Below are 19,656 nucleotides of genomic sequence, written 5' to 3'. Positions count from 1 at the left end.
AAGGGTAATATGCAAACTGACCCTAACAGCAGAAGGACTGGGAATGACTGGTCACTATGACACACACTGACCACCAGGGGGCAGACGCTCAATGCAGGAGCTGCCCTCTGGTGGTCATGGCACTCTCACATGGGAGGAGCTCTGCTCAGCCACAAGCCAGGCTGATGGCTACCAGTACAGCGGTGGTGGTGGGAGCCTCTCCTGCCTCCTCAATAGCGCTAAGGATGTCCGACTGCAGTTTAGGCCTGCTCCCCGCTGGCAAGTGGACATCCCCCGAGGGCTGCCGGGCTGCCAGAGGGATGTCTGATTGCCATCTTAGGCCCAATTCCCTGGGGAGTGGGCCTAAGCCAGCAGGTGGTCATCCCCTGAGGGGTCCCAGACTGCGAGAGGGCACAGGCCGGGGCTGAGGGACCCCTCCCCCGAGTGCACAAATTTTTGTGCACCGGGCCTCTAGTATATAAATAAAGTTCTATAAAACTTGGGAAAATTTTTCATTTAAAAGGATTTATAACATTATCAAAGAAAAATATCTTAAGAAGCTATCCCAGTTTTTATAAAGCAACTGCTCCACGATGAAATGATAAGACCAGGAATTGATTCTAGATTTTATCTATACCTTAGCTGTGTACTATTCATTTTTTCTCCAACCTTCCTGATATACACACTTCCCTAGTCTGTCTACCCAAGAATAGATCAGAAAATCAAAATCAGCAAGGTGATATTTGCAAAATGTTAGCCCATGGATATATATGGACCTTTATACATATGATCTCATTTGATCTTGATGACATTGTGAGGTAGTTACATATAAGAAAACTGAGGCTTGGAGAGTTTATTAAACTTGCTCTAGGACATAGACTTTTATACCTATAGCTAGCAACACTGTAAGATTTGTCCAAACTTACTAGTAAAGACTGTGCCAACACGTATCATTTCATTTCTGTATCACAGAGAGTGACTCCAAGCAGCTATTAATTCAAAACAGCAAAGAAACAAACAAACAAACAAATCATATTTGGGGAATAGGTCCAGCTACCCAATTTTTAGGACTTGTAGGTGCATTTTGAGATGGCTTTTCCTATGAACAGAAAACTGATGGGTAACCTTCTGTATTCAATTACAGGTGCTATATCACAAAGGCCAGGCCTCACTGATGGCAGGGGTGTGGTCATTACCAGCCTCACATGGTGGGAAAGTTAGCATAGTGGAAGATGTAGTGGGGCTACAGTAAAGTTCTTGGCCTATATATCACATTTAAACCCTGCACAAAATATATTTCTCCTTAATTACAGAAATTAGGTTACTAATTTTGTTGTGCCCTTTGGGAACTAACATTTACACCTAAGAAAATGGAGTCCCTGATGTGTTCCTAAGGGGCTGATGGAATACTTCCTGTGGAGAGTGTGGGAAAGGCCGGGCACCAGAGGCAGCCTTGCCTAGAGCCAGGAGAAGGCTTCTCACACTTCCCTGCCTTTCATAACTGGATGGGAGATTCCACCCCCAAGCCCTGCACACATCTGAGTCGAGGAGCTGATATTCTCAGCTACCTGTAGCCCATCAACTGCACAGGGGCTCTGAAGCTCTAGAAACCTTTTAATGTCTTTAATTGACAAGGACAACATGAATCATTTCTTCTGCTGCACTCAAACTAAGGCCTGTTCTTAGAGGCACACTCTTAAGTTCATTGCTGCGGTGCCCTGCCCAGGGCCCCTTCAGGACTGAGGCACGTATCCCGGCTGCTGGGTGAGGATGGCTCTCAGGAGTCCCTTTCCGGGAGGTCTCTGAGCTGTGGAGAGCTGCTTGCCCAAGGTCCTGTCCCTCCCTGGGGATTAGCTCCAGTCAGTCACTAGTTGGGCTGATAGAGGGTACAGGCTACCCCCTTGCCTCAAGGCAGACACCTCTGAAGGGCCATCCCAGGCCCAGGGGTTCCAGCAGCAACAGCAAGGCAGGTCAGCTCACCCCTCAGCTCAACCCCTCTCACTCCCCAGGTGCTGAGCTTGAGGGCACGCCCCCAAAAGCCTTCACTCGCTTTCATTTATCAGAAATTTTGACCCAAGGCAATTCTTTAAAAGTTTTTTATATTGCAAGGCATTCTTAAATATACTAACTACAGACCACTTCTCAAGCTGCATCAGGCATGCACATAATCTTTCATTCGTAACCAAACAGCAGGGCATGAGCTTATGAAGTGCCCATAGAAACTCTGTCCAGCCCTGAGGAGGGGGACAAGACAAGCTCTTAAAAAGCTCCCAAAATAACAGTACAAGGGAAATAGACTTGTACATTCACTAACCTAAAATCCCAGGTGATCAAAGCAAACAGGAGTATAAACAACAGTACCCTGGGAGCACTAAGGAGGCCATATCTAATTCTGTCTCAGGCAATCAGAGATGTAAGGGAAACCTTATTAGTTGGAGAGTGGTGGTGAGTGGGGTGGCTCAGGGAGGGTCACTTCTGGCAGAGGACACAGTATTACCAAGGCCGCTGGACTCCTGGGGACATCTAGCTCAGTCAGTCTGATGAAATTCTTCGGAGCTTCCTGACATCCCTATGTAACTGAGAATGACACCAAAACCAGTGCGTGATAGGATAAAGCCCCAAAGCACAGTGTTTAGGAGGCTAGGAAATCTGGGGGTCATTGGTGGGAGGCATAGCTCAGAAGAGCAGAAAGCCCAGGGCTGCAGCCACAGAAAGGGGATCGCTGCAACTTCACGCAGTGACCCAGGAGAAAAGGAGGCAGCTGGCCCATCTGGTCACATTCTGTTGCCTCAGACTCGAGTGACAGAGAGCAAGAGGGCTGATGTCGGCTCATTAAAAACATGCACGTTGGTGCCACCAGAGAGCAAAAGGAAGCAGGCTTTACCTGAAGGCCCAGAGAGAGCTGCTCTAGCCGAACACAGCGGTCAAGCACTGGCAGATCCAGGGCTTGCCTGCAAACATGTGGCTGTAGGATACCGAAAGTTATTATTAAGAAAATGTAGAGGTGCTCAGCTGGCTCCTTCATCATTTGATTCTGAAAACTAAAAGGTATTTGAGGAAAACACATAATGGCTCTGGAGGCATCACTATGGGACGGTGCGGTGGTCACTTCTTACACCCTTGAAGCAGCTATTCTTTTCTCTCTTTACAGGTAAGAGGTCAGTGACCTCCCTAGGTCAGCTAGCAAGGCAGTACTGGAGGCAGTACTAAAACCCAGGCCTCACCCCAGAGCCCATGCTGGGCAAAGCTGCACTCCCTACTCCCCTAGCAATGGCTGTGTCAGGTAGGCTATAGTAAGCATGACCTTAAGTTAAAGAAAGACAGAACAAGGTATTTTAAAAGTAAGGGTAAATGCTGATCTTATTCTCAGTCCAAAAACAACTCATTTATTCAACGTCTTTTGGAGTGTTCTATAAAAATGCATTTTCTCGCTAACTGATGCTTCCGAAAACTTGTGTTTCACATTAAGTATTTCTCTGCCTTCGTCAGGTGATTATACAGGACACAGTGGACCTGTCTGCTGCTTCAGGGCTCTCATTTCTCAGCAACAACCAGAGTGACCAATCTAGGGTCATGCACACGGATAACTTTTTGGTTTTCAGTCTCTCTCCGCATGCTTGCGAGTAGAAGGGGTCCCTATGGTCAGTCCTATGTCCGACTCTAGTTGACTTGACCTCCTTTTTCTTTATCTCCCAGTCTGCTGCCTGTCACCTGCACTGGAACATTTCTGTTAGTGCTTTATTCCTGAAGGTCCAGAGAGGAAGTCACTTCCAGACACATGAGCTATTACCACATTTATGCGACTCCCACTTTACTCCTCAGTTTAAAATCTATTGTAGGTTTTTTTTCCTACAAGGAATCATAAGAAACTTAACAATGATTACCCTTAGGGAAATAGGCTGGCAGAAAAAAAGACATTTGAGACAGTATGAATGATAGTTTTAGTTCTATGAAATGAAAAACTTTTCTACTCTTAAAATATGAGATTCAAGGGGAATAGAATGGGTTTGGCACATTTTGATTAAGTTCTCTAATTTCTAATATTACTAATCCTGTTAAGCATAGATTGTTAGAAAGTTTTTTGTTGCCACCACTAACTATTTTGGGTTTACTTCTCCTTCCCGCTGCGTTCTGACCCCCTGCAGGAAGTGTGCTGAAGAAAACAGAGTGGCTTCTTCAAACCAAGGTAGCTATGGTCACACTGTCTCATCATCACCATCACAGACTGAAAGCTGTTTATTTGCACCTCATGTCACATAAAGGGGCTGGAACCTCCCCTGGTGGACGGGAGCCTCCCCTAGCAGACTGATAGACTCTCTGAGAGGGCGTGGCAGGCAGGGGGAATTTTGAACAGGGTCTCCAGAAAAACAGGCCTGTCTGGACCATTTAAAACACAGGCTGATGCCCAGTCCACCTGGCAAAGCTGTAGGGAAAGCAAGGGATCGATGAAAACAGAGGTTGGCACATGGTAGGCACTGAATAAATACTTGTGGAGTAAATGAATGATATGATTATACTTATATAACATCAGTTATTTGAATAAAATGATATAACCTCCCTCTTCAAGATTCTATTACAAAGGCAACATGGTTCAGGGGGCTCTGGTCTGAGGGTAAAGGGAATGAGCAGTAGCAGCATAGAGAAGTCACAATGAACAAGGCAGCCTCCAGTCTCTCTCCCCACAGCCAAATGAACTACGATAACAAAACACTTGTTAAAGAGTTGTCTAGAGGGCTCAGATTTTAATTTTAGGAAACAGATTTAAGCCTTATGAATTCTCATCATATCGGATAATCACATCAATATTTACTTAAGTGCAATAATTGACAAGGCTAAAGACAAATCATTTGGAGATTATCTGCCTTTTCTATTTCCATTTTACTGCATCTGTTTATATCACATAACAGACACCATGAAGAGTAAACAGCAGCTCCTGATGGAATCTCCAGGCTGACCAAACCCTTAAAGGTCAGATGGTTCAATTACCAGAACACAGCCGAAACTATACCTGTGAAATCCAGAACTATATATAGAAGGGAGGTCACATCCCTCTAGCACAACAGTTTTATTTCTTACTATCTTAAGCCACACACCACTCATTTCCTAATCACAGTATATTTTTTCTGTTAATTTATCAAAAATCACAGGTATTATGGAGACATATCATTATTAGAACAGTATTTTAATACTACTAGCATGACTAAATTATGTGTATATTTTAAATTAAGGAAAACATTATATGAATTTTAATTCTGAATTTGAATCTTCTATTCAGTTTGAATAGTAGGCTTCCACTTGGTACAAAATTCCTCTCTGTAGCATATTTTACCTAAAAGATTACATAATAAAAGATTAATGCAACAACTTTAAATATTTATGTTTTTAAATTCCACAGGAGTTGCTGAATATGAATTACTATTATTTTTTATGTCTTAAATAAATCTTTTTCTAGATTAAGAACAAGCAATTATGACGTTAAAATGTTATTTTGTATTTTAAATCATTGCTAGTTATGTATGGAGATTTGTCATACCAAACTTTCTGTTAATATGATTCATAATACAAAGCCTGTACTTAGAAACTTATTTCAAAATCAAGTGATGATTCTTTTAGGTAAAATATAACAAGTACTCTGGCTGATACATACAATAATATGCATACAAACAGCACATAAATAATCTAATCTGAGAACTAATTTGTCAGTTACTGTCACAGAGCACCTATGCAACAAAAAGGACACCTTGGTGTGAGCTGCTCAATAAAACAGTGTTAAAATCACCACAAGATATAGAGTGCCCATATTTTGCAAGGAAAGAGGCTGGTGCAAACTTAGAAAACCCATAGCACAGCTGGGTTTGGCATCACCAAGTTGACATGAGAAGGGACTTTTGTTCTAAACAACAGTGCCACTCAGTGGCTGAATAATGGTAGTGAACTAATAAACTATGAATTGGAGGGTGGGCAGACAGAACAATGGAATTTTGGAATAGGCAATGATAATACTGCAGGCAAAATGTATACTATGTTGCCATGGTAACTGTACCTTGGAGGTCAGTTAGAGTCTGGACAGGAACAGAAACCTGAGCATTGCTTCCTGTAACTACATCACCTAGATTTCATAAGAAAAAATAATTAGATTTCATAAAAACAAAAAAAATAATCAACTTTTTTTCATACTTAATGCTGTAATACATTTATCAATCAAATTACTAAAAGTAAAATAAAACAGAAAATACAGTATAATCTTATGAAAATAAATATAAAATATTTTTAAAAGGACCTAATTTTTTAAAGTATTACCTAAAAAGCATTTGGGCATGTTTTTCTTAAAGAAAACAAACAAATTTCCACTAGTCTAAAGTATAAAACAAGTTTCTACCAGTTGAAAGTATAGGAAACTCTAGCAATCAAAAGATTTTGCTGAACAGACTTCATTATGCTATAAATATTAGTGTGATTTTATATTTTCTTTCAAAAGTTTTTATCCAAAAAATTACATGCATTTATTAAGTAACGTTTCTTTTGAAATTGATTCCCCTCTGTAACAGACAAAATTTATTTTTAGCTAAACTTGAAACCAGTTTCTTCAGTCACCAGATCAAGACTTAAACAAGTTCTAATTTCATAGTAAGTATTGAAAAGATTTCAAAAGTTCCCACATGTACTTAGAAATGTCAACATGTAAAAATAAATCTGTGAACGGCATACCCTTTAAACTTGATATACTTACTATAGGCAAGATTTCATTTACAAATTGGACCTGTAGTAAATGCTTAAAATAAAGAGGTGTTCAAATTTGAAAAACAGACAAAGGAAACGGGGAAAAGGAGTGCATTTTAAGAACACAGGAAGGAAAGGAAAAGGAGCACCACGGGACATTCTGTGAAGAGCTGAGGTACACAATTTAGAAGGGAGATTTTTTGCTTCTTTGATTTCCTTCCTGGGTGACAAAGTTCAACATTAAGCAGTCACTGTCAACAGCATTTGAGGGCCTATGTTATTTTGAGCTTAACAAGGTCAAACAACAAGCCTTCTTAAAAGGCACCATATTTTGTGGGTGTGATAATGTATGATTAATAGACTTGCTTCCCCTGTAGTTTTTATACAATAGTAAAAATCTATTTTTGAGTTAAATAACATACTCTCGGTGCCCTGACCACTTGCTACAATTATGATTTACAGCATGGCCAGCTCAGATGGAGATTACTGGGCTGTAATTATATCATCACTATCAATTAACAGTACATACATTTATTCTCCTATAACAGGGGTGGGCAAACTTTTTGACTCGAGGGCCACAATGGGTTCTTAAACTGGACCGGAGGGCCGGAACAAAAGCATGGATGGAGTGTTTGTGTGAACTAATATAAATTCAAAGTAAACATCATTACATAAAAGGGTACGGTCTTTTTTTTTTTTTTAGTTTTATTCATTTCAAACGGGCCGGATCCGGCCCATGGGCCGTAGTTTGCCCACGGCTGTCCTATAACTACAAATACAATCTAATAGATAAGTACATACTCCAAACAAGTGATAAGCAGCTTTTAGCAGAACTTTCAGGTCCTGAATTTTCACAGTATAGTTAACTCTCTACTCATGGATAAATGGCATGCTTCTTTTCTATATTTTTGAAGGAGATTTTCAATTTTATGCTTGCTATCCATTTTATTCTGCTGCATCTGGATCACCTATCTATAATAATAAAAGGGTAATATGCTAATTAGACCAAACGTCCTTCCGGATGACCTTCCGGACAAAGCCGGGGCTGTGAGGGAAGCCCAGGTCCCTGGGTGCCAGAGAGAACCTGGTGCCAGCAGCTGGGGGAAGGAAGGCCTACTCTTGCATGAATTTCGTGCATCGGGCCTCTAGTTAGTATATGTAGACTAAAAACTGATTTTAATATTAAATATCAGCAGGAAAATTATGGAGGAACATCTGTGCTCCCTTTTCCTTCTTTTAAGACCCCACCCCCAACACATATACAAATGACATTCTGCATTTCAGACAGCATATACGTGAATTTTCTGTTTTCCATACAACTGCTCCCCTGTACAAGCACAAACTAACTTAGGAAAACCATAAGCATTTTCATCTTTATAAATAACTATTTTTCAAAACAACTTTCAAATTTTCCAGCAGAGGACACTAAAAACTGATACATTATCTTTCCTCAAAGGCACAGCGTAGATGGCGCCGTTCTGAGAGAGTTAGAAGTCATATTCAACGCAAGCCTCCTGACAGGCTACATACTGTGCTCACTCTACCATCCAAACCTGTGACCCACCTGTGGACTGCTCGGTGCCGCAGCTCAGCAGGACACCTGCGGGAAATGCCAGCTTAAAGAACCTATGTTGGAGAAGTGTTTCCACCATCGTGTTAACAAGTAATCTTTCACCAAAGGAATCATAGATTTTTGGAGCTGGAAGACCCCAGGGATTAGTCCAAACCTCTGACTTCAGGGTTGGAAACAGAGGGTCAGAGAGCTCCAGGGTTCTGCTTACAGTTCATTGGTGAGTGAATGAAGAGCATCACCCACACTAGGTTCTACTTGTATAAAATGTTCTCTTTGCCCTTTCCTGTTTTACTTAAGTCGTTATGCAGGGAGGGGCATTAGCAGGAATATGTATCTCTAATATGAAGGCAGACTAGCTTTTTGTAGTTTGACAGGAGAAGAAATAAAAAGACGGAAGAGTTGCCAAACAAGGCCACTTTCTTCCTTCCAGCATGGGGATCAGTTACAAAGTGCCTCAGTAGTGATACGCATGTTCCAAACACTTTGCTTAAGTGCTCTGTTGTCTTCTTCTAACTGGGGACTTAGTTTTCATCAATTGTTCCATCCTCATGCACTTCCTTTCTCACTTACTGTGATATTAATACTTGACATTTCCTAAGAGACACAACTTTATATTTCTATAGTCATTTGGCTTGGTTCCTCAGAAAATTTAAGCTACAGCATTAAGAGATTCTCTGACTCATTTGCCTGCCATCAGTTAGAATTACTACTGACTACAGCTTGTTATCAAAGCAATATCGAAATCATATTTGTTTAGAACAATAAAAGAGTACAATTAAGAAATATATAAAATAACATTCATTTCCATTCTGTAAGTGGGCATGTCTCCTGGTATTAAAATACGTTTACAACATGTTAATGATTTGAAGTCTCCTTTTCTTTAAATCATGTATGATAGCTCTACATTAAAAAGAGAAGAATGCAATTTAAAATGACATAGTCTTATATAGGTAAACAATACTCTTATAGAAATTTAAATATGAATATATAAAGTTTAATACTTCATATAGGCAACGATAACATGATATAATGGAAAAACACACACTCATTATTGAATAATACTCATTATTTTATAACATTGGGGAATAAAGCCTATTTAACTTAAGTTCATCATTTTAAATGCCAGTAACTTAAAATTTTTCATAATTTTGAATGCAGACTTCTCAAACAGAGTATATGGAACATGGCTTAATGTCTTCACATTGACTCAGTATTACTATTGTTACTGTCAACACCAGTTATGGAACATGGCTATTCCACAGGGATCCCTGTAAGACGTGAATGAGGCATGTGTCAGTATATTTGCCGTGAAACAAAATGGCTACAGACCTGATGCTCCGTGAGGTCTTAGAATTGATTTTTTAAAAAATATATTTTCTGCCATCATGTTATTTCTTTTTTCTACAGTACAGATAGCAGAGTGCCCCCATTAAAAAATAAACGCAGTTCTTTCTAATTGATTTTGAATAGGGGCAGCAAATACATATGTCTCTGAAAATAAGTAGAAAGTAAAAGTGTAAAGATTCTGAGCAAGAACCTGAAGGGCTCTCTTAGGAATAAAATGCATTTGGGAGATGAAGGCCTGGAGAGGTCCAGAAACAGAAATGAGCTCCCCTGAGTCCCAGCAGCAAGAGTACCCCCAACAGCAGCACCAATAGCAGTGCCCTCACTCATCGAGTGAGAGTTGGATGGGAAGCCACCTCCCAGGCTTCCTCTGCTCTCACATTCTACTGATCAATTTTTGGTGCATGGACTCAGACACTTACTTTGGAGGCTTGATATTATGTTTAGCTTTTCCCCCTTTACGGTTCTAGTCTGTTAACTCAGAGGTGAAACAGCCAGAGTGGGAGCCTAAGGGCATGCTTCCTCCAACCCAACTGCCCAGGGGAGTGCTGGGACTAACAAAGCCCATGGTGTCTGCAACTTCCCGCATTATCATCCAAGTGAGCGACACCACAGCCAACTGACTTCAAGTTCTGTGTTGTGACAGTTCATATAATACTCTAGGAGGCTCCACAGGACGCAAATGCAAGTATATCAGCCTATAAATGTCAAAAAATACCTTAAAAAATTACCTCATAAGATGTTTGTAATTAAGAATAATATAGTATCTGATAATGTAATTTAAAAGGACCTAATACAATGAATTTATTAAAAATTAATAGAAGTTATTTTCTTACAAGCAGACTATACTGCAAGTGCTTTCTTCAGATTTATTAGTACTTTTCCTTACCTTTGTTCAATTGCACTGGCATGCTTTCCGATTTCATCAGCCGCTGCTGCTGCTGCTGCTGTTGCTGCTGCTGCTGCTGCAAATGATGCCGGGGGATCTCTGCCAGGGTTCTGGGGGGACCCACAGCAGTGGAGGTACTGCCACCACTGCCTCCGGAAACAGGGCCACCGGTACTGGCTGGGGCTGTTGCTGGAGAAATCAACTTCCTTCCAAAATTAATCAGGCTATTGGAGACCTTATTTATATTCAGGGGAGCACCTCTGGCATTGGTCCTGCAAAAAACAAAAAAAGTAGGCGGAGATTTAAATCAGAGGACAACTATATTTCGCGCTATTTCACATACTCCGTCGGTATAAAAACATACCTTACCTACTTTGAAAATGGCCATTTACTAGATCAGCCACACCAAGTGAGAGGTAAAAACTTAAAAATGAGCACAGGATAATAAAACATAAGACTCTTAAAGATGTGGCTTATGGAAAATAGTCTTTATACTTTTTATTCACTCATTCAATAGGGCCTATTACATGCCAACACTGTGCTAGGTTCTGGGGATACAACTGTCCAAAACAGATATAGTTCCCCTCCTGGAGCTTCTAGTCTAGTAGGGAAGAAATATATTAATCAAATAATTGCATAAATAAGTGTGTGATTAAACCTATGATGAGGACTACAAAAGAGAGACACAGGGCTGGACGAGTCTTGGACTACCCATAGAAGGGGCACCTTGAAATGAGGCTGGTAGCAGGTGTCCCACTAGCCTTCACATGTGGGTGGTAGGCCACATTTAATCTGGTTTTGAAAAATAAATGTGTTGGAGGGTCAAGAAGTAAATTCACAGAAATTACATCAAGTTCATAGAAATTACAACAGATGCCCAGTTTATGAGAATTGCAATTCACCCTCAACACACCCACCCCGCTACCCTGCTACCCACCCAGCTTTCCATGATCCCCTCCCCACTTCTCTGCTTTTCTTGATAGCACTCTGCATCATCTGACATACTATATATTCGTATTTTACTTATTTGGTTATTATTTGTCCCCTTCCTCCAATCCCCACTAGAATAAAAGTTTCATGAACACAGGGATTTTTGTCTCTTTGCTTATTGCCATTGTCCAGCACAAATAGGTATTTTGTAAATACTTGTTAAATGGCAGCTGCATCTCCTATAGTTTAGGTCTTCTCACCTGTTGTGGTGGAAGAGTCCTGCTCCTAGCCATGGCCAGCCTCTCCATCCGGGCTCTGGACCCCATCTCCTCTGCCTTTCACGATCTTTACTCCTGCACCTCCCACCCTGCATCATCATTTCACCTTCTCTACTGTATGATTCCATTAGCATACAACCGTGTGTGTGTGTGTGTGTGTGTGTGTGTGTACACACACTAACTTCTCCTTTGAACCCTTTCTCCTTTCTAGTTACCATCCCTCTCCCACCCACACACAAGGTTTTTGTTTTTTGTTTTTTTCCCTCAAGAGGGTATCTTAATGTGCTACTGCTGCTTCTTCAGTCCCTGACTCACTAATGTCTGGTTGTGGCCTTGCCATTGCTTTGAATTCATGCCTCAAGGTCACCAATAACTCCTGCACTGCCAAGCCAAAGGTCCATTCTTATCTTACTCTACTCTCACTCCCTACACTTCCTCTCCAGCTTCCAGGGTTGGCCAGGACCTGTGCTTTAACTGTCTGGCAGACAGAGGACACCAAGGAAACACTGTTGAATGAATGATTACTCCCCAAATGACTCATGGTCTTGAGGTATTTCAGAGCTAGTGTCTTCTTGAAGTTATGATGATAAATTATTGTAGTTGTAGGAGGTAGTCCCACTCCATGTCAACACCAAAGTTTGTACTTTTATTGCACAAATAATTAATAGAAGCTTATTTTCTCCCATTTTGCTCTTTCTTCACTAAAGTGAAAAACTGAAAATCAAGTTTGAGGGATTCGATAAATTAATTTTAGTTAATGAATTTTACTATCATTTCCTTCTCTCAGATCTACCTGGCAGCACTTACCTAGTAACTCTCCCACGCCTCACACGACACCTGTACCTGGGCATTACTACTTGTAACTCTAGCCAGACGGACCCACAGTCCTCACATAAAAAGGAAAGGGCATGATAAACTCTTCTCCAGTGGTACTAGCTAATCTTATGGGCTAGGTGCTGGAGACTTAAACATTCCTTTGGAGATAGGACAAATCAAATTTAAAACCTGGATTTCAGCTTGATAAAAAACATGTATTCATTTATAACTTCATGAAATGGGGAAAATCATTTTCCAAAGGGTTCTTTTTGGACCATGTTTAATCTTTAAAGAACTGAGCTATTTAAAGTCCTTCCAAAAATTATTGAAAATAATGTTTTCTAACAGAGATAAGGATATATGGTGGTTATGCACCGTCTACTTCGTTTTCAGCTGTTCCTTTATGAAGAAGAGCATTTTTCAATGTACAGATAGAGAAGGCCCTGAATACATGTTTATTGAGAAAAAGAGTGAATAAAATGAAAATAACTCACACATCTGGATTAAGAAGGCATACCTCTGGCACTGTATTCCACTCAGCAGCCTACATGCACTACCATTGCTTGTGAGTTGGTGGAAAGAAGAGCTATCATGATATTGAAGCTCTGTTGCAGTTTAGTTTTGCTTCTTTGCAAGTCAAGATTCATAATTCATAGATATGAAGAAGTTATAATGTTACCCTTCCTTATAAACAAAAATGTACTAGTCAAATTCCCACATTGCCAGTTGTAAAATTTATACGCTGATAAAAGTACTAAGCAACTGCTAGAGCATTATCAAGAGAATATGGTTAATGCAACTTCATTACTACTAATAACCATGAAAAACATATAGATCAAGCTCATGCAGAGGAATTTTTCATCTGAATAGTTCTTAAAATGGAATGAACACTGTTTCCCTTTTTTGAACATTCTTTGTTTTTAACCAATTAATTCCCCTCTCATCCACTATTTTAGAAGAATATTTTCTTTTCAAAACAACTACTGATGGAGACTACTTATTTTCAGGTATAAACAATTGTAAACCATGCACTTCTAGGAAAAGCATGCTGTCTGTCCATAGTTTGTTTTTTAGATATGACAATTTTTATGCCAAAGTTGGCTAACATAGATCTTAAATGTTAGTAGCTGCATTCTTCACGAGAAATGCTAAACAATTTGCAACAATTTTTATTGCCTGCGATGTATATTAAGTCATATGTGCTAAATTAATGACGATTAACACAGTTATTAGAGACCTGATGGACAGTGAAAATAGGGTTGGATTAAAGATGGAGTGTAATGTGTAAAGGTGTTGAAATAAATACTAAGAGGTCTTTATAATTAAGATATCAGATATTAAATCTAATGAGTAACAAATTCTGTGTAATCAGTCTTCCATTATTATTTTCTACTACATACTATTATTAAATAAACTAGAGGTCCGGTGTGTGAAATTCATGTACTCGGGGCGGGGGAAGGGAGAAGTGTCCCTCAGCCCGGCCTGTGCCCTCTAGCAGTCTGGGAGCCCTTGGGCGATGTCCATCAGTGGGACATCCTTTGCACTGCAGCGGAGGCAGGAGAGGCTCCTGCCACGACCACTGTGCTCACCAGCCATGAGCCCAGCTCAGGGCTTCTGGATGAGCAGTGCTCCCCCTGTGGGAGCGCACTGACCATCAGGGGGCAGCTCCTGCATTGAGCATCTGCCCCCTGGTGGTCAGTGCATGTCACGGCAACCGGTTGTTCTGCTGTTTGGTCGATTTGCATATTAACTTTTTATTATATAGGACTAGAGGCCCGATGCACGGAATTTGTGCAAGAGTAGGTCTTCTTTCCCCCAGCTGCCGGCACCGGCTTCCCTCTGGCACCTGGGACCTGGGCTTCCTCCGGCTGCCTGTAGGCACCCTGGACTCGGGCTTCCCTTGCAGCCCTGGCTTCGTCTGGAAGGTTGTCTAGTCTAATTAGCATATTACGCTTTTATTATTATAGATAGTGCAATCTAGGAGAGATTGTTTTGAAATTATGCCAACAACTTTTGGCATAACTCCATTTAGCAGCTTAAATCAGTAGCAAAAGGGTATTTTTTTTTCTCTGAAAATCCATGAATCCTCCAAAACACCTGTATCAGAACCCAACCTGGCTTCACTATTGGGTTCAGAGGCCCCTTTAGTTCAGTTTCAGAAACTCTAAAAAAAAACCTCTTGAAGCCCTGACCGGTTTGGCTCGGTGGATAGAGCCTCGGCCTGCAGACTCAAGGGTCCCAGGTTCGATTCCAGTCAAGGGCATGTACCTTGGTTGCAGGCACATACCCAGTAGGGAGTGTGCAGGAGGCAGCTGATCGATGTTTCTCTCTCATCGATGTTTCTAGCTCTCTATCCCTTTCCCTTCCTCTCTGTAAAAAATCAGTAAAATATATTAAAAAAAAAACAAACCAAAAAAACCTCTTGCAGCCTCTCAATACCCTTTAACGACTCAATCTCCTACAGTCTGGATTTCTGACCAACATTCTAGTGAAGAGCTTCCTTTTCTTTCTTACTTTTTTTTTTTTTTTTGCTAATCCTCATGCGAGGATATTTCCCCCTCTCTCCCCACTGCCACTGATTTTTAGAGAGGGTGGAAGGGAGGGGAAGAGACACACAGAGAGAAGCATCTATGTGAGAGAGACATCAATTGGTTGCCTCCTATACACACTCTCCGGATCGAGCCTGATGTATGTGCCCTTGACTGGAATTGAACCCAGACCCTTCAGTCTGTGGGCCAACGCTCTAGCCACTTAGCAAACCAGCTAGGGCTCCAACACCTTCTTAATAGTCAGAGTCTTCAACTTCCAAACCTTCCTAAAGCTTTAAAAAACCACATATCACTTCTGTAAAAATTCTCTTGATATCCAAATCTTTACATTACCATAATTTATTTCCTTTCTACCTATAGATTTATTTTTTAGGATTGATATTAAGTATCTAATATTTGTTTATTTCACTCTTTTTACAGTAAAATTTTGTTAGATACTTGTTTATATTTTTGTCAGAGTAAATTCTCAATTTATTTTTAATTATTTCTCTCTATATTCTGATTTATATATTTTTTCTTCTTCTTTTTTTCTCGTGATCCCAAAGGTTGAATGCCAGTCACCAAACCACAGATCCAGGAAGCTCAGAAAACACCAGGCAGGATAAACACCAAAATCACTATACTTAGCCATATCTTTTTTTTTTTAAATCCTCAGCCAAGGATATTTTTCCATTGATTTTTAGAAAGAGTGACAGGGAGAGGGAGAGACAGAGAGAAACATCGATGGGAGAGAGACACATCGATTGGTTGCCTCCTGCACCCACCCCAACCAGGGCCAGGGAACCTGCAACCGAGGTATGTGCCCTTGACTGGAATCAAACCTGGGACCCTTCAGTCCACAAGCTGATGCTCTATCCACTGAGCCAAACTGGCTAGGGCATGCCATTTTTATAGAAAGTCACAGATAAAGAAAAAAGGTCCTGAAAGAAGTTAGAGGGGAAAAAACACACCTTGCCAATAGAGGAGTAAAAGATAACAATCACATCCAACTTCTCAGTAAGCCTTGCCAGCGAGAAGAGAATGGAGTGAATTAAGTGTTGAGAGGAAAAAAACCACCAGCCTGCATTCTGTACCCTATGACATTATCCTTCAAAAGTAAATACAGTACCAACATATATAAATACATATTATCCTTTAATAGTAAATATAAATGTGACCAAAGTGCCTACATTGCAGGAGATAACTGGACAACTATGGAAGATAGTTCTTGGTGACGTTAATTTCTGGCAGGATTGAATTTTGTGTTTATAAAATGAAGTGAAATAGAGGGGAGATATGAAAATTATGCTGGAAAAGAATGGCTGCAAAAGCTGGGAGCAAGTATAACCTGCTGTGTCCAATGGCTTCTTACCATCACATCCTTTACACTGTTGAGAAGACAGGACCAGATCTGCAGCCTGTACACTCCTCTAGCCTCGGAGGAATGCTGACTCACCCTTCTTCAGATGGAGGGGCCTGTTTGCCCTGCCTTTCTATTTCCACTCTCAGTTTCTATTCTGTTCCTTTTGCCCTTCCTTCCTCTTCTGTGTTTATCTTTCTTCTGAGACCTTTCTTTTCTATTTCCCCCCATTTCCTTTGTATTATAAGTCTCCTTTTCTTTCTATAATTTTCTCACTTCAATCTACCTATACTGTATTTAACCATAAAAACATGTAACTCATTTAAAAATTATTTTTCAAAGTACAAAGGTAGTTGGAAAAGTAAATATACACATATAATAGAAATATGTGACCTTGGCTTTTGGATAAAAACAATATTCTCTTTGCATTCCTTTATTTTTCTAGTCTATCATTATTGGCCTACCCTGAATGGATGCTGGTTCATATTTACTTCTTTCATGCTTATAGACATCAGTCTTTTACTTGGAAATTTAAAACAGTTGTCAGAGTTGCAACATAGTACTTTTCAAGATGATTCTAACATCTGAGCTAACATTCATGATGTATTTCTACTTACAAATTCCATTAAGTTGAAGGCTTCCAATTCTATAAAACGAATTTTCCAACTGCCTTTAATTCTTTAACTTTAAAGTTGAGTGTATCAAATTTGCTTCAATGAAAAACATATCTAATTCTAATCTGTTTGCCATATTGTGAGGTTTCTGTTACCTCAGACAATGAAGTCACACCATATCTCAAGGACTTCTAGATTTTATAGGTTTTTATTAAAACTAACTAATGACAATTAGCTTGCTGTTACTTATTCCTTAGGAGTTTGACTTTCAAGTGAAATAGACTAGGATTATTTTTCATGTGGCAAGTAAATTTTTGTCCAAGTGATGTGAAGCAAAAGCACTCATGCTCGTTAGGGATAAAAAGACTGGCCCTGATGAGTGGGGGGATATAAGCTGGTTTGTGGGGCTTACCTAACTGGGTCTGAACACAATTCATTACACTAGTTACTAACATAACAAATGATAATTATGCATTAATCATAGTATATAAAATCATTGGACAAACTCTCCAAGACACAGCTATAGAAGTAAATATTGAGGTTTCCATTTCTAGACTGGTAGTTTTCAACTAATTTATTTTCTGATCCAATGTATCTGAGATTTAACTCTCTCCCATCAGTAACTGTGGTTCGTAATAGCTGAGTGTTCAGGGGGTTAGGGATTCTCTGACCGAGGGGAACACATCAGAATGGAAGAGGATATAATTCAGAGATGCCTACCTGTTGGGTAGTTTTGCCCTCTTCATCTCTCTTCCTTCACTTTGAGAATCATCATACAGGGTATTCCAAAAAATGTATATATACTTTTTTCTGATAGCTCAATTGATGTTTCTTTCTTTTCAGATTTAACCCACTGGGATTAATTATTATTCAAACTGTATATACATTTTTGGGGACACCCTCTATATCTTCACAGTTAGTTGGAGAGGACAACTAACCTGTACAAGAATGTTCATAGCAGCCTTTTTTATAATAACCCAAATCTGGAAATAACCCAGTATCTATCAGCAAGAGACTAGATAAACAACTTGTGGTATATTCATATAATGAAATGCAACTCTACAATCTAAAGGAAGGAACTAGTGATATAAACAACAATATGGATATTCAACACTGTGGATGAATTATAAAAACATTATGCTGAGCAAAAAAAAAAAAGCTAAGACATGAAAGGGTGCATGCATATTGTGTGGCTTCATTTATGTGAAGCTCAAGAAAAGGCAAAACTAATATATGGTAATAGAAATCAGAAAGTGGTTGCCTCAGGATGGAGGGTTGGAATCTACTGTAAAGGAACACGAAAGAACTTTTGGCTAAAAGAAATATTCACTCCAGATATATTGTTTGGATGGTGGTTCCATGGGTATACACAACTGTCAAAACTAATCAGACTGAACACTTAGAATCTGTGTACTGTGTACAAATTATACATACATTTATAAAAAAGGGAAAGATCTCTTTACTCTGGACTGGATAGGAGATAGTGTTACCATTTTCCCTAAACTGGTTGGGAATTAACAGCTCTCTTTAATAAAACAGAGATAGCACTTCAGCCATAGATGTGTTTATAGTACAAACTCTTAGTTATTTGATGAAAATATTACAAAATTACATTTATATAAAAAGCAGTATTCTTCGAAATTCTGGTTAGCTAATTATCTACTAATAATTAATAGTTAATATTAATATCAGTAACTACTAATACTGATAACCATGAACTTCCTGGCTTCATGGCTTTGGGAATATTATTAGCATATTATTTCTTTACCATATTTTAACAATACAATACTCCTGAAAAAAAGGCAGTCATTATGTAAGTAAATATAATAGAGCTTAATTTAAAAAATCTTGTTGACCATATAAAATGGTCAGACCATATAAAATGGAAATTGTCCAGGAAAATTTAGAATGCTTTTTAGATTTTCAAAACTATATTTATCCAGTCATTCAACTAAGTATTTACTGAATACTGTAAACAATGTCAGGTATTGTGCTAGGCCCTGACTCTGACATTAATATAAGTTATTCTACATGTGAAGCTAAAAAGTGTTGATTCATTTCATGATAAGTGAATTTGTTCTGTGTGCCAGGAACAGAGAAGAACCAATGAAGGAGTGTGGTTCCTGCTCTCATAAAGCTCATATTCTAGTATGAGATTACAATTGTTGGAAGAGTCCTTGTGTTTCTGGGATCCTGCACTTTCTCCAGACATTCTCCTTAGGCCAGGTCCTGAGAGGAGAACTCCTAAGCTGAGCAGATGGAGAATTACTAGTAGCCAGCAGGAGTTCGGGGCTGGATGCCACCAGTCCTGAGTCACGTGGAGCCAGCTGAGGAATGTGAGATATATCTTCAGAGCCCAGGGAACCCTCCTTGTTAGAATCTTCCTTCCCTGGAGCCTTGCTTCTTCTCAGATCCCATGCAGAAGTCCAACAAGGGGCCTTCTGCACAGGGCTTACTTGCCAGAATTATAATTCTGGAAGCTTTCATCATTGACATGAATTAAAAGTTGTTTAAACTAAGCTCTGACACGGAGCAGAGGAAAGCTGGGAATGTTAGCCCCGAGAATGCTATGACTGAGCTGAATGGAGAGATCAGGATCTAAACGTGGGTTCTTCCATCTCTATC

The 19,656-nt window shown here is 39.8% G+C and overlaps 1 protein-coding gene across 7 annotated transcripts in view; it reads right to left on the bottom strand.

Annotated features, from left to right (window-relative positions):
• TBC1D5 (TBC1 domain family member 5) overlaps nt 1–19,656 on the bottom strand; it is a 417,125-nt gene that overhangs the window by 46,658 nt on the left and 350,811 nt on the right. For 6 of the 7 annotated variants that reach the window (XM_014450492.2, XM_023749459.1, XM_023749461.1 and 3 more), the window contains 2 exons: nt 10,506–10,777; nt 6,023–6,088 (listed from right to left, as the gene is read on the bottom strand). In XM_014450492.2, the coding sequence (XP_014305978.1) occupies nt 6,023–6,088; nt 10,506–10,777 (338 nt within the window). The remainder of the gene's footprint in view (nt 1–6,022; nt 6,089–10,505; nt 10,778–19,656) is intronic. The other variant, XM_014450532.2, reaches the window with a different exon arrangement.

The sequence above is a fragment of the Myotis lucifugus genome, unplaced genomic scaffold, assembly GCF_000147115.1.
Source record: "Myotis lucifugus unplaced genomic scaffold, Myoluc2.0 scaffold_8, whole genome shotgun sequence".
Taxonomy (NCBI): Eukaryota; Metazoa; Chordata; class Mammalia; order Chiroptera; family Vespertilionidae; genus Myotis; species Myotis lucifugus.
Note: the sequence above shows the minus strand (reverse complement) of the source record. Positions and strands in the feature narration are given on the sequence as shown.